The sequence below is a fragment of the Colobus angolensis genome, unplaced genomic scaffold (assembly GCF_000951035.1).
Source record: "Colobus angolensis palliatus isolate OR3802 unplaced genomic scaffold, Cang.pa_1.0 Scaffold29, whole genome shotgun sequence".
NCBI classification, from domain to species: domain Eukaryota; kingdom Metazoa; phylum Chordata; class Mammalia; order Primates; family Cercopithecidae; genus Colobus; species Colobus angolensis.
In genome coordinates, this window is record NW_012116154.1 from 2040905 (window position 1) to 2056384 (window position 15480).

The window sequence follows — 15480 nt, forward strand, 5'->3', positions numbered from 1 at the left end:
ATGACCTTCATTGCCTGGAGCCATAATCACAGTTGGATGATTTCCTATTAGATCTATTTCTTAGATTTCCTATTAGCTTGACTTGAGTTGGGTCCAAGCTGGAAAAATACATTCTAAGAGCCACTTTATCCAGTAGTCCTAGTTGTGTTCTGTAGGGAACTGAGCTTCCGTAAGGCATGTCTGTAGATTCCATGAATAATGTTGGACCTTGATGTTCTTCTCCATTCCCTTGCTCAAACCACCCAGAGTACCTCTTACAAAATGCAGAAAGTTTTATGTGCCAGAAACTTACATCATTGAACATGTAAACACCACAGCAGAATCAAGGCCAAATATTGTCTTTCAACTTTTCTTCTTAAATTTCATTAATACTTCAATTTTAGGAATAACAGCTGATTTATTAAAATTATGTTTAATATATTATTAACATGTATCAAAGATTACTGCAAAATTATTTTTGGGTCTTGTTCAACCATTGTAAAGTCAAAGGGCAATCAATTCAAATTTTAAAGGTTTTGTATGAATGTAGGGGAATCTGATGTGATTTCTTTTGTTTTGTTTGTTTTTTTGGAGACAGAGTGTCACTCTTGTCGCCCAGGCTGGAGTGCGGTGTCCCGAACATGACTCACTGCAGCATCGCCCTCCTGGACTGAAGCAGCCCTCCTGCCTCAGCCCCCTAAGTAACTGGGATTACAGGCACATGGCCAGATAATTTTTTGTAGAGACGAGTTTTGCCATGTTTCTCAGGCTTGTCTTGAATTCCTGGGCTCAGGTGATCCACTTACCATGGCCTCCCAAAATGCTGGGATTACAGGCATGAGCCACCACGCTGGGCCTGATCTAATTTCTAATCTAGACTTTATGAAAATCCTTTAAAAAAATAATATTTACCTTCATATGGTAGCATTAGTATTTTTCTGTTTCAGACACCTCATGTTCTTTGTTGATAAATCAAGATTGAGAGTATGTAGAAGTTCTGAGACGAAATCTTTCTATTTGCAGGTTCCTCTTGTCACCATGATAAAGAGTGCTGGGGCATCTGTTTTGTGCTAAAGCTAACTAGAAGTGTCGCTGCTCTGAGCAACAGGCAGGAAGTACTTCTGTCCTTAAAACCAAAAATAGATGCTCTTTCTCATTATCATAGCTCAAATGATCATCTTTTTTAATGAGATGGGCACATCCCTTGTGGTTTTCACAGATTTAATGATCAGATTATTTAATGCAGAGCTTGGGGAAAAACAGCTCCAGTAAGATAGATGATGGAAATTTTACTGGAAGCAAAAATAACAACTTTATTCCTTCTTTTTCTTTCTGCTAATGTTTTCAACCTCTTATTCCTTTGTTTGTTTAGAGATGGTCTTGCTGTGTCGCCCAGGCTGAAGTGCAGTGGCACCATCATAGCTCACTGCAGCCTCGAACTCTTGGGCTCAAGCAATCCTCCTGCCTTAGCCTCCCAAGTAGTTAAGACTACAGGCACGGGCCATCATACCCGACTTGCTTGCATATTGATTGACTGCTTAATTGATGAGATGAGGTCTTGCTCTGTTGCCCAGGCTGGTCTTGAACTACTGGCTTCAAGTGATCCTACTACCTCAGCTTCCCAAAGGCTGAGATTACAGGTGTGAGCCACCTTACTGGGCCTCCTGCTGTTTTTTAAAAAATTATTATTAATTAAATTTCATGATTCTTAAAGGCATTCACTTTTCTTATTTTAATATATTGGTACATTTACACATTTCTCACTATATTTTAACTTCAAGAGACCATTACCAGGGAGAAAAAAAAATTATTTGTAAGGAGAGTTGCATGTGTCAGGATTTAGGTATACTGTATGTAGTCTGATTTGCTTTGGACAACTCTGCGAAGTATCGTGTATTAGTATGTTGGCAGTTGGAAGGAGAAAAATTGCTTCTTTGCTGATTTTAGAAAGTTCTGTTTGTATTTCTGCAAGTAAGACAAGAAACAAAAAGAGTAGAAGAAATTTAAGGGAAATAAGGTAATGTATGTGAAGGTGCCTTGTAAACTGCTAAATTACATTACAGCTCTTAGTTACAGTTATTGCAAGGGTTGAACTTAAAGTGAGAAAATAAGTTCCACAAAGATGCTATAAAGAAAAATGGGAAAAAGAGAAAAGAACTTGGATAGGAAGTTGTTAAGAGAAAACAAAATGGGAAAATGATAATGGGGAATTTTTACATTCTAGTGTTTTTTTTTACTCTGAAAATTCAGTAGTAGTTGTTCTTCCTATATGAGCAGTGAAGTTAAAAATATTTATTAGCCAAAAATAATGTTCTATGGAAATAATTTGGAAAAAGAATCTTATCTGAGGTTGTGAGAGTTGGATAGAAACTACTAGGCACAAGACCTTATCCGGTCTAAATAAAGATCTGTGTGTTGTAGGGGGTTATGTACTTAATTAAGGTGTAATTCACATCTGTAGAACTCTTCTGAGCCTTTCATTCTCATTCATACCTTTGCAAGGCAGATATCCTTAGCCCATTTTACAGATGAGTCTTAGAAGGCTAATTGATTTGCCCATAGCCACTTAATGTATGCAGTGGTAAAGGCCTACCCCTTCTTCAGATTCTGAGTTTGTTCCCACATTTCTGGATTCTTCACATCAGGGCAACTGGTTTTGTTGTGTTTCTGGAGGTTTATTGATTTATTTCACATTTATTGACTGCTTATTGAATTTCTCCAAAGGAGGTGCTTGTTAAATAACAGTGGTCACTTAGAAATAACACACTCCGGGCAGGTTTTAGGCTTGGCTAAATGACTTCAAATGAGTTCTGCTTAAGGAACACTGTTTGAATTCCCTAAGAACCAAGAAATAAACAAAAAAGGCATCACAACAGCCCAAGTATGTGTTCAGAGGCCATGCCCTGTGCCCTTCAGATCTTATCTGGAGCTTGGTATTTTAAGTTTTGTTCTCTTGTGCTTCATTATTTTATTTGAATTCCAAAATTGTAGCTGACTTGAAGAAGGGAAAGGTTGGTACTGTAACAGAAATGAGATGCAACTCTTTAGGGCAAAGGAGAGGAGATAGCCAGACTACGAAAGGCAGACAAATATCCCCAAAGCCTAGCAGTGATCTGCCTTTGAGTAGAGGAATAAACAGCCCTCTGTTGCCTCAGAAGCTTCTGAGAACAGCTGTCTTGCCACTGGCCTTTAATGGCAGGTTAAACCCAGTTACCAGCAGGATACACACAAAGCCAACCTTACACCCTCTCCCTCTATTTGCCATCAATTTATCTCCAACTCAGACCTTGTCTCTAATCAGCCACAGCTCTTGACTTCAGACCTGGCTCTGTAACTTGGATTTCCCCTTGAGCTCTCCAGAGTGTATTTATATCTGTGCTTTGCCTGTTGTGAGAACTTCAGCAGTCTCTTCCTTTTGATTCTCATTGCACCCTGTGCTTTAGTAGTAACTCCCCATCCAGCTCTCTTTGTGGTGGTAGAAACCCAGCTCCTGCCCAATAACTGCTGCCATTCCTTTTCCTTGGAGTTAGTATTCTCATGTTCCAGCAGAGCAGGTAATTTATAGTCATGTTGATGGTCCCGTGTCACCAAAGATTAATCATATTCTGGATTCTCTGAAGAAGGCATTACCTTTTAGAAAAAAAAATTAATCCGCTATGGTTGAAATTAAACCCATTTTGATACCTAGATGGGTAATCCTTCAACTGTTTGGAAAATCGTGATCATTTTCAATGTCTTATTCTTTGAGATTTTTTTTTAAATTTTTATTTTTTTTTATTTTATTTTTTGAGACAGAGTCTCGCTCTGTCACCCAGGCTGGAGTGCAGTGGCATGATCTCTGCTCACTATGACCTCTGCCTCCCGGGTTCAAGTGATTCTTCTGCCTCAGCCTCACAAGTAGGAGAGATTACAGGCACCTGCCACCATGCCCGGCTAATTTTTGTATTTTTGGTAGAGATGGGGTTTCGCCATGTTGGCCAGGCTGGTCTCGAGCTCCTGACCTCAGGTGATCTGCCTGCCTTGGCCTCCCAAAGTGCTAGGATTATAGGTGTGAGCCACTGTGCCCGGCCTATTCCTGGAGATTTTAAAAAGCAGAAATTATATTGTACTGTAACTGCAGAATGATACAGAGAATTATAATTATTGAATTATAGAATATATTATTTTGGAAGAGCATAAGCAACCTTTTAGATAGCTTGTGTCACCTTTCTATTAATAAATGTTGCTTTAAGCAAAGCCATTTAAAAATTTTTTGTGTACAAATTTATCTTTGAGGTCAACAGCAGGAAATGCTTAAGCAGAGCTATTATATATCTTAAAAAAGTGAAATGAGCATAGTAGAACTAGTGGCCCTGTTGACATGAAATGTTTACTTTGGAGAGAATTCTTGGCATTTTTGTCCCACATCAGCATAATAAGAACTTGTAGGAGAGGAGGGAAGCATTAATGTATTTGTTGAGGATTAATGACCTTGTAGAGCATTTGTGGTACTGAATATATTATGGCTAGTACCGTAAATGTAGTAATTAAAAAGCTGCACACTAAACACTTTGTAGACTGGCAAATATATTCCCTTCCTTTCCTTGATGGCTTGCATTCAAGTGAGTAGCGTATATTTATCTTGCTCTTAGCGTGCTTAAGAGGAGAAAGAAGTCTCAAAGATTGGTTTCCTTCCCAAGATATTGCTAGTCAGATGGACACAATCAGATTTGATGTTTTCAGGATCAAGTTATTTTTTAACAGTTCAGAAAAATGTCACATGGTATATACTAATAAAAAAAACTGTTCCTCACCTTTGGAAGCTTTATTATTAAAGTTACTTTTAGATGAATATTACCTTGTGTTGCTGCGTAATATAAAATGTGTTCAGGCCAGGCATGGTGGCTCACGCCTGTAGTCCCAGCACTTTGGGAGGCCAAGGCAGGTGGATCGCTTGAGGTCAGGAGCTCAAGACCAATCTGGTCAATGTGGTAAAATCCTGTCTCTACTAAAAATACAAAAATTAGTCAGGTGTGTTGGTGCACACCTGTAATCCCAGCTACTTGGGTGTCTGAGATATAAGAATCACTTGAACCCAGGAGGCGGCGGTTAGAGTGAGCCGAGATCACACCACTGCACTCCAGCCTGGGGGACAGGAGTGAAAGAAACCCTGTCTTAAATAAATAAATAAATAAATAAATAAACAAATAAATAAGTAAGTAAGTAAAATAAAATAAAATGTGTTCAGTATGATCATGATACTTCAGGGCTTCTTTTATTATAAAAGAAGTAAAATCGTAATAGAAATATATATTAGGACTAAAACAGACCTGCAACCAAGGTGAATTTTTAAAATTTTCAAGGAAGCGAGACTTGGTTATCTCATGACTATTTATCTTATTGCTCCAGCGGGTTAAACCTAAGCAGGTTGTGTGAATGAGCATCTGGGAGGAGAGGCACCATGCTGTGAGAGAAATGATGCCCTGTCCTTCACAGGGGAGGATGACAAAGAAGGCAGACAGATGTAAAGTCTGCAATTTCTATTGCTTTGTGTCCTCAAAATGTTCATACTCATTTATTTTCCCATTTAAGAGGCATCTTGTTTTTCATACTTTCTGAATCCTCCCACTTAACATGCAGTATTTACTTACAAGTTCTTATTTATCAGTTCATAAAGATTTTCTTCTGTGAAAAGTAAGTGCAGCTGAATGTGATTTGCAGCTTTGCTTTGAGTCAGTTAGGGTAGGAAAAGAAGAAATAGAAAGACTATTTCTGTTCTCACCATTTAATTGGCCTCCTTACCTCCTAGTTGTTGTGAAAGCTCTTCACTGATGTATTGGTTTATTGATTTATTTCACATTTATTGACTACTTACTACATCCTATGCCCTGAGGATACAGAGATGGTCCAGTTAGTAGGCATCTGATGCCTTTGAAACCACCTCTGTCCTGACTGACTTCAGTGCAGATAGCATTGGTTCTAAAAACCTTTCAAGTTCCAGAAATGGCCTGGATCTTGTTCCTGTTAACAGAATAGACAAACTGCAGAGCAGGCTTAGAATTTTTGAGATCACAAAGGCTATCTGGGGAACCTAAAATCTGCTTTTCCAGGTGTTTTCCATTGCATCGGGTTTCTAATGAATCTTGCTCCTTTGGCATTACTGGGATACTTCCCAAGTATAAAGTCACTCCACTCCATTTCTAAATTGGCTAAAATCCTAGATGGAAAAGTGTTCAGGAGATCACAGTGGGATGGCATAACTACTGTTTTAAGAGGCAGCTAGGAAGTCTCAGTGGCAGGTGCCACTGCGAACCCATTCTCCCCTCCTTCTTGCCTTTACTTTCAAATGTCTGCCTCTTTTTTATTTTCAGTAGTTTATCCATGGTAGGAAGGACCTTTGAATTGGAGCAATTCAAGAAGCTTTCTAAGATGGTGGGTAGGGCTGGGTGCGGTGGCTCATGTCTGTAATCCCAGCACTTTGGGAGGCCGAGGTGGGCAGATCCCAAGGTCAAGAGATCGAGACCATCCTGGCCAACATGGCGAAACCCCATCTCTGCTAAAAATACAAAAATTAGCGAGGTGTGGTGACACGTGCCTGTAATCCCAGCTTCTCGGGAGACTGAGGCAGCAGAATTGCTTGAACCAGGGAGTCGGAGGTTGCAGTGAGCTGAGATCACGCCATTGCACTCCAGCCTGGCAACAGAGTGAGACTCCATCTTAAAAAAAAAAAAAAAAAAAAAGATGGCGGGTAATAGTTTTGCTTAACAAAACTATATGTACACCTTTGGAAATGTTGACACCCAAAGCCCAAGATCATTTTAAGAAAAAACATCTTCCAGATCTTTTGCTTATAGAGTATTTTTTTTTTTTTTTTGAGACGGAGTCTCGCTCTGTCACCCAGGCTGGAGTGCAGTGGCCGGATCTCAGCTCACTGCAAGCTCCGCCTCCCGGGTTCACGCCATTCTCCTGCCTCAGCCTCCCGAGTAGCTGGGACTACAGGCGCCCGCCGCCTCGCCCGGCTAGTTTTTTGTATTTTTTAGTAGAGACGGGGTTTCACGGTGTTAGCCAGGATGGTCTCGATCTCCTGACCTCGTGATCCGCCCGTCTCGGCCTTCCAAAGGGCTGGGATTACAGGCTTGAGCCACCGCGCCCGGCCTTATATAGTATTTTTTGATACTCTGAAGTTCTACTCTTAGGGGTAGAACTTATAAATGTTCTTTTCTATCTTGGTACAAACTGCCTTGTTTGTTTGTTTACCTTAAAACAGACTTAGACTACTTTAATTTTGGGGGATAGCTTGCCAGAAACCAAGAATTTCATGATCCATGTCCTCAGACCATTTACTTGTCACATCATTCTCAACAAAGAGACTTTGCCAACTATTTTCTGAAAACATTGATGCCATTTGGTCAATAGCCTCCAAATTCCCAATACTGTTCATTATGACCTTATTATAGCCAGATTTATCTTTCCAGTAGCCCCCCCTTACCCAGTTTCATTTCTGTGATTGCAGTTTACTGCAGCACAGTACACTAAGACGGCTATGAGAAATAGAGACCACATTCACCTGCTCTATTTTATTATTGGGTATCATTGATAATCTCTTACTGTGCCTAATTTATAAATTAAACTTTATCACAGGTACATACGTACGGGAAAAAACATAGTATAGCTAGATAGGGCTTGGTTCTATCCATGGTTTCAGGCATCCACTGGGGATCCTGGAATGCATCCCCCATGGAGAAAGGGGAGCTACTGTACTTTCCTTCTAATATCAGAGGGTTGTGGACTCCCTTTCTTCTTCAAGGTCAGCCCCTTCATCTGTACTCCTGACCCTTTGGCTCACCTCTTTTAAGATCTCAGACCATCTTTACCTCTTCCCTCTTGGACTTTCAGCCCCTCCCTCTGAACTGAGTTGTTCAGCTTGTAGCCATGTGCTATGAGCACTTAGTCTCTTCCAGCAGCCACACATTCCCCTTCCTGGGCTCTTCTACTTGCTCTCTTGATTCTGTTATCTCTGCCTCCACCACTTCGCTAAAACAGCTCTCCCTCAAGGTGGACAGTGACTTCTTAAATGCCAAATCCAAAGGTGTATTTTTCATTTTTTATCTTTGTTCGTCTCTTTCTATCCCATGGTACCTCTCTGCCATTCTTCCTGGGTCTTCTTCAAAAGATGGTTTTCCTCTGCACATTCTGTTGTGTGTGTTCTCCAGGATTCTGCACTGATCATGTAATGTTCTCCTTCTGTCTATGTTCCTGCAGTGACGTCACTCACTGACACGATCTCTGCTCCCCACTATGTTGTAATCGCTTTTATGCCTTTATGGTTTTCTCAGGCTGCTTCTCCAGGCTTTACGCTCAAGAATATCTCAGTATCCCCACTTGAATCGTCCATGCTTCAATTTCTCTCTCTTTTTTTTTTTCTTTTTTTTGAGATGGAGTTTCACTCTTGTTGCCCAGGCTGGAGTGCAATGGCACAATCTTGGCTTACCACCACCTCTGCCTCCCGGGTTCAAGTGATTTTCCTGCCTCAGCCTCCTGAATAGGTGGGATTACAGGCATGTGCCACCATGCCCATGCCAGTTAATTTAGTATTTTTAGTAGAGACAGGGTTTCTCCATGTTGGTGAGGCTGGTCTCGATCTCCTGACCTCGTGATCCGCCCGTCTCGGCCTCCCAAAGTGCTGGGATTACAGGCTTGAGCCACCGCGCCCGGCCTTGACGCCTCAATTTCTAATGCCCCAAACTAAATTCCTTGTCTTCCTTATTTCTTCTCCTATATTCTCTACCTTGGTTGTCACTACCATTCATCCACATGTAATAAACCTAGAGTTCCACTTTGAGTTTCTGGATGGTTCCAAGTACTAATTCTTCTCTCCCCTTCTCTATCTACTTCTACTGCCCCAATCTCCACCCTTTTCTTCTCCCTGAATGATTGTAACAACCAAACAGGTCTCCCTGCCTTTACCCTGCCCCCTTCAAATCCACCCAGAGAATCATGCATCTGAAACCCAGATCTGACCCCTCAGTGGCTGTTTACACCCAGGATAAAGTCAGAGTTCTTTGAGATGTGTACATGGTTGCCATCTGGCTCCAGGCTTATTTTCTGGCCTCATTCTGCAGGCCTCACTCTAGAGAGTGGCCAGCAATTCTGGACTATACCATGCGGTTTCTTACCTTTCCTTTTTCTATTGCCTTGTCTTGCATCCCTAGCGTGGCTAACTCCTACCCAGCCTTAGGCCATGCTAGGCACCCCTTTTTCTTGGAAGCGGTCCCTGACCTGTCCATTTCTGGACTAGACACACCCTTGCTTGATATGAAGCTCAGTGATTTTGCTCATCCCATAACCCTATAGTGGCCAGTTTGTGTGCATCCTTTGGCTCCCCTAGACTTCACCTTCCTTAGAGACAGAGATGCTATCTTATTCATCTTTGTAGCTCCAGTGCTTAGCATGGTGCTGGGTGTATAGTAGGTGTTCTGCATATGTTTTTTAAATAAAAAATCAACAGTGACAGTAAATCGACTTGATGGCCACAAAAAAGGGCAAAAATAATTTCTGCATAGGAGTCACCCTTAGAAGGGAGCATGAAGGGGACTTCTGCAGTGTAGATAATGTTCTGGTTTTTGATCTGGTGTGTTTTCAGTTTAGGAAAATACATTGAGCTGTCCATTGTGGTATGTGCATTTTCTATATGTTATACGTCACTGAAAATATTTTTTTTTTCCCAATCAGCGTGACATCTAACCTCCCCAATACAGAAAAACAATTTTCTTCCTTTCAAGTTTTTAAAGTTTTACAGGATATTAGTTCAGATGTCACAGCAAAGAGCCAGGCAGTGCTATTCCTTGATGTTAAGGAAGAATGGAAAAGCATCAGGGAAATGCAGGTGGGATTGCCTGGACTTTTGATGGGGGCCAGTGAGGGCCAGCCCTGGTCGTTGGAAGCGACCTGTGCCTCTGTCACACTTATTGCAGGGCCCACATGCTAATCATCAGCAAGCCCTGGGCCTGCCTGCAGTGACAGGGAGACTTCATCTTGCATGCGACTATGAATAATTCATAAACATGGTTATCTGGAAATTTGTGGTCATCATTAGCATTTTAATGAAAAAAAAATGCTGTCATTATCCTAAGTCTCTGTTTTGTTTCTACCTTTTTTTGTCTCCCCCCACCACAGCTAACCATCTCAGTCTTTCCTGAGGACTTGGGAACTGCTGAGGCCCCTGCCAATGTGTTGACTGTCACTATGGGCAGACGGTACCCGGAGGCTCACTGTCGTCCAGGCAGCTCATGTATGTATGGGATCAGTCTCTCTCTTGCTTTTTTCCCTTTAATTTTCATTGTAGAATATCACAGAGTCCTGAATTGGTAAAAGCTTTAAAGGTTTAAATAAGGATGTTTAGCAATACGAGAGAATGTATTGCTCTAGGGTAATTTTGAATGTTGCATGGTAAGAAATGTTATCTAAATTAGGATTTTTGTAATCAAGTGGCCCTATAAGACCAGAAGTGTATATCAACAATGTCCTTTTTCTGTTTCAGTGCATCCATTCTTTTTTTCCTTTTTCTTTTCTTTTTTGAGACTGGGTCTTGCTCTGTTGCCCAGGCTGGGTTCCAGTGGCATAAACACAGCTCACTGTAGCTTTGAACTTCTGGTTCAAGTGATCCTCCCACCTTAGTCTACTGTGTAATTGCGACTACAGATGTGTGCCACCATGCCTGGCTAATTTTGTTTATTTTTTGTAGAGATGGGGTCTCGCTATGTTGCCCAGGCTGGTCTTGACCTCCTAGGCTCAAGAGATCCACCCACCTTAGCCTCCCAAAGTTTCTGGATTACAAGCATGAGCCACCATGCCTGGCCTAATGTATCTATTCTTCTATAGGCTTTTATTTTTTTAAGCTTTCCTTTTTCATCACAATATATAACATTTGAAACAATAATAATGCCATAAATTAAAAACATTTCGCAGTGATTGCTTGAATTCCTTTATAATCACAAAATTCATGGATCCAGAAGGGAGGTCCCCTGGGTATGTGTCTGTTTAATATGTATTAGGGAGGGAGTTCCTGCCTTTTACTTCTTAGCCTTCTCCAAAAGAGGAAACTCTTTCAGTTCCCTCAGGGATGATCTTCGATGTCTCACAACACTGACGTTTTCCCAGCAGTCTTTTGGGAACTGCTATAGTTGTAGCCTTTTCCTATTTGTCGTTACCCCTGATTAACCTAGGAGGAAAATGATTCTTCCCTTTAATTATCTATCTTTATTTCTATGAAGGGCAATGTGTCTCAGACTTACTTCTTGCTCCCTGCAGTCTTTTGGCCTTGGACCAGTTGTATAGATATTTATTTGTTTTTGTTGCTTTCCTTTGGAACCTGTGGAATTTTGGCTCCAAGTCAGGGGAAATTTGGGGCAATTCCCCATAGTGCTTTTGCTCCCATATCCTTTCTGTAGTTATGCTTATTCGTATTCACTTTTAAGTGCCATTACCTTGTGCAGCTCAGTTTTTTTATTTATAGAAAAGTTATGGCTGGGCTCATGCCTATAATCCTAGCACTTTGGGAGGCTGAGGGGGGTGGATCACTTGAGCCCAGGAGTTTAAGACCAGCCTGGGCTTCATGACGAAACCCTGTCTCTACAAAAAATACAAAAATTAGCCAGGCATGGTGGCATGCGCCTGTAGTCCCAGCTACTCAGGAGGCTGAGATGAGAGGATTGCTTGAGCCCAAGAGGTACAGGTTGCAGTGAGCTGAGATTATACCACTGCATTCCAGCGTGGGAGACAGAGCAAGACTCTGTCTCAAAAAAAGAAAAAAGAAAGCAAAGAAAAGTTAGAACCACCCTCAAGTCCTCACCCAGACAATTGCTTGTAAAGTAAGTCAGATAGTTAAAAGCAGTGGCATTTTATAGCAGTAGGGAGGGATTGCTGATAATAGAATAGGGATTCGGATCAACAACCAGCATTAAAGCCAGCAGTGTTGGGGTAAACAGCTTTTCACATATTTTCAGATATTGTTAGTATCTCCAAGGGTGTTACAGTTTGACTCTGAAATTAGCAATTTTCATAGTGAGCATCATCAGAATAAAGTTTATACCTGTACCCTGTAACAGGGATCTGCAAACTGTAGCCAATAGATCAGATCCAGCCTATGCTTATTTTTATAGGAGCTGAGGGTGGTTTTTATATTTTTAAATGGTTACATTTTAAATAGTTATATAAGCACCTACATAATCTCTTTTTTGTCTCTTGGCCCTCAAAGCCTAAAATATCTGTGATCCTGTTAAGAAAAAATTTGCCTACCCTTGTGTAGAAGAAAGTTGGAGGACATGTACTGCCATTGATCCAAGTGAAATTGTTAGTACTTGAGCATTTTTGACATACAAAAAGGTTAATTTCATATGATTCAAGCTAATATATTTTGAGGACATTGTTCCTTCACAGTGGTTAAAATGCTAACATTTGGGCTCTTGAAGTGGAAGAAGTAAATTTACCTGAAACATTCACATATGTGTTCTTGCTCCTTTTTCCACCTCAGAGAATGACACATTGGCCATCAGCTGAGCTTCTTTCTAGAGATTACCAAAGGGCCCTGAGCTGCACAGGTGTGTGCTGTCCAGTAATTGCAAGGAAGCTTTTTATTTTCATTTGACTTATTTCTTACTAAGAGCTCTTTATAAGAAAACTATCTTCTTACTGGGTGCCAGAAACGTGCTATGTGTGCTCAGCATAGTGATTGCTGCCCTGAGGCCTCTACTGAGCTTGTCACTTTGTGCCTTTTTTCTGGTGGGGGGAGAGAGTGGCTGCTTTTCCAGGGAGCACATAACTGCATAACACGTTGCCTTTTGAAACGCCCTTCCATGGAACTAGAGTGTGGTTCGTACCCTCTCATGGTTTCCATCTCTGATTTCTTTTCCCATTGTTGTTGATCCCTCAGTCCAGGCATGAACACTGTTACGTATTTTACTTGATTTGTTCTCCATTCCTCCCTTCTACGTGCTCCTTTGTAGCTTGTTTCTCCTGATCATTAAATAAGATTTGGCTGGCTGCTGTAACCCCAGCACTTTGGGAGGCTGAGGTGGGTGGAGGTCAGGAATTTGAAACCAGCCTGGCCAACATGGTAAAGCGTCATTTCTACTAAAAAAAAAAATTACAAAAATTAGCTGGGTGTGGTTGTGGGCGCCTGTAATCCCAGCTACAAGAGAGGCTGAAACGGGAGAATCGCCTGAACCTGGGAGGCGGAGGTTGCAGTGAGCCAAGATTGCAGCATTGCACTCCAGCCTGGGTGACAAGAGCAAAACTCAAAATAATACATAAATAAATAAATAAATAAATAAATAAGTAAGATTTGTTTGTTGAAACCTCAAGCTTACGTTCTGTAGAGGCTACACATAGCAGAAATAAATGTTAACGTTGGCAGCCGTCGCTGCCCTCATGTAAGGCAGGAAAGCCAATTTGACCTGGGGCCTCCTCACCAGCCTGTGTCTGAACAGTGCCACACTGTTCCCTGGAGAAGGGAAATGATTTCAGTAAAAAAACAACAGCAGCATGCCATAGAGTTAATAATTTTATCATCAGATGTGGTCAGAATCATCAGTCAAGGGTCAGCAGTGCATACTGCTGTGCCCTACATTGGTTTTGAGGCTCATATGTCAGACTGGAATTTTAATTTTCTTTCCTTCTGTTTTGAGATTAGTCTGCCTTTCCAGGCTATCTCCTTTCAGGACAGGGTGCTGCTCTTGGATGGAATGTGGAATGGCATCCATTGAGCATGAAAATAAGAAGTAAATAGCTAGAGCTGTTCTTTCCTGCCTTTTCATGCAGATATTTGTGTTTATTTTAAAACTCCAGTTTTAAAATGAGTCATGTGCCACATAACAATGTTTCAATCTACCGTGGACTGCATATACAACAGTAGTCCCATGAGATTATAAGACCCCATTTCTCCTGTACCTTTTCTATGTTTAGATATGTTTAGGTACACAAATACCTATCATTGTATTACAGTTGCCTGCGGTATTCAGTACAGTAACATGCTGTACATGTTTGTAGCCTGGGAACCCTAGGCTCTGCCATCTAGCCTAGGTGTGTAGTAGGCTGTGCCATCTAGGTTTGTGTAAGACCACTCCATGATGATGTTTGCACAGCAATGAAATCGCCCAGTGATGCATTTCTCAGAATGTATTTCTGTTGTTCAGCAACACATGACTATATTCCAGGAATTGCTAATAAAAATTGCATATTTGTTCATTTTTGTCTGTACCTATCCATTCCTTTGGATGACTGCAGCCACCACTGTAACCTCAGCTGTGAGGATCTGGAGTGTTATAATAGCTTCCAGACCTTGGCCTGCAGTCTTTGCCTGCAAATTTAACTCATGCATAGTGGCCAAATGAATCTAACTGAGGCATGGCTCTCATCATGCCACTTCCCTGCTGAAATTGTTTAGTGTGTACCCACTAGTTTAAAAGGTCACCCTGGTATTTGAGTCCTTTAGGTCTCCTTTCACTGCTCCTTATTTTTATTACCTATTACTCATGATGAATGATCGTTATTGCTGTTGGTATTATTACTATTCAGTAGACATTTATAGTAGTCTGCGTGGGCTGCTCCTGCCAGGGTACACCCTGTGCCTTTGGGTCATGTGCCTTTGCTCCTGCTGTTTCCGCTCTGGTATGTGGATCCATCTTTTGGTAACCCGCTAAAATCCTGCTCTTGCCATAGGGTGCAGCAGAGTCACTCTCTTTCCCAGGGAGTTTCCTAATTTCCCCACTGGAAGCACGTGTTCCTGCAGCTCTTAAATCTCCCTCTTGATGCTTGCTTGTGTCCTAAATTCCTTTTATATTTTGGCACATGTATATAATTTGTCTAAACTCCAGCACTAAAGTCTTTTTCATTTCCTTCCTCTCTGTGAGTGAGGACACTATTTTATCTACGGAGGTTGCTCCAATATTTGTGGAGTCATCTTGGGCTAAGCGGTGGGACTGGATAATAACCATTCTCAGAGCCAGTGCCAGCCAAGACTGAGGGGGAGTAATTGGAGCCTGACACAGAATAAATGCTTAATAAATATATATGGAATGGATGAATGAATGAAGTACTTGCTTAGAAACTTAACTCAGCATTGATAAGGGGAGAAATTCTTTGCATATTCCAAGTTTTTCCAAATCCTGCTTTCCAACACCCATGGTTCTCTCTAGCTTTAGTTGTATTCATGGTAACTTTTTCCTGAACAACCGCTATTTATCTATTTCTAGCTCTTGGGCACAGGTTTTCCCAGTTGTGTTGGCTGTCTCTTTTGGTAAATTGTTTCTTGTTTGGTGTTAAGCTTTCACTGTAAGTCTCTTCATTAGAGGTTGTTTGATGTCGGATCCTGTGCAACTAGGATTGTGCAAACCCAGCACTTTCTTTTTTTTTTTTTTGAGACGGAGTCTCGCTCTGTCACCTGGGCTGGAGTGCAGTGGCCGGATCTCAGCTCACTGCAAGCTCCGCCTCCCGGGTTTACGCCATTCTCCTGCCTCAGCCTCC

General features: G+C 41.4%; 1 protein-coding gene across 4 annotated transcripts in view; it reads left to right on the forward strand.

The window, feature by feature from the left end:
* APBB2 (amyloid beta (A4) precursor protein-binding, family B, member 2) overlaps nt 1–15480 on the forward strand; it is a 433566-nt gene that overhangs the window by 142851 nt on the left and 275235 nt on the right. For all 4 annotated transcript variants that reach the window (XM_011949059.1, XM_011949060.1, XM_011949061.1 and 1 more), the window contains exon 4: nt 10135–10249. Coding sequence is in view for 1 of the 4 variants with exons in the window: in XM_011949058.1 (XP_011804448.1) it covers nt 10204–10249 (46 nt within the window). In the remaining 3 variants the exon portion in view is untranslated. The remainder of the gene's footprint in view (nt 1–10134; nt 10250–15480) is intronic.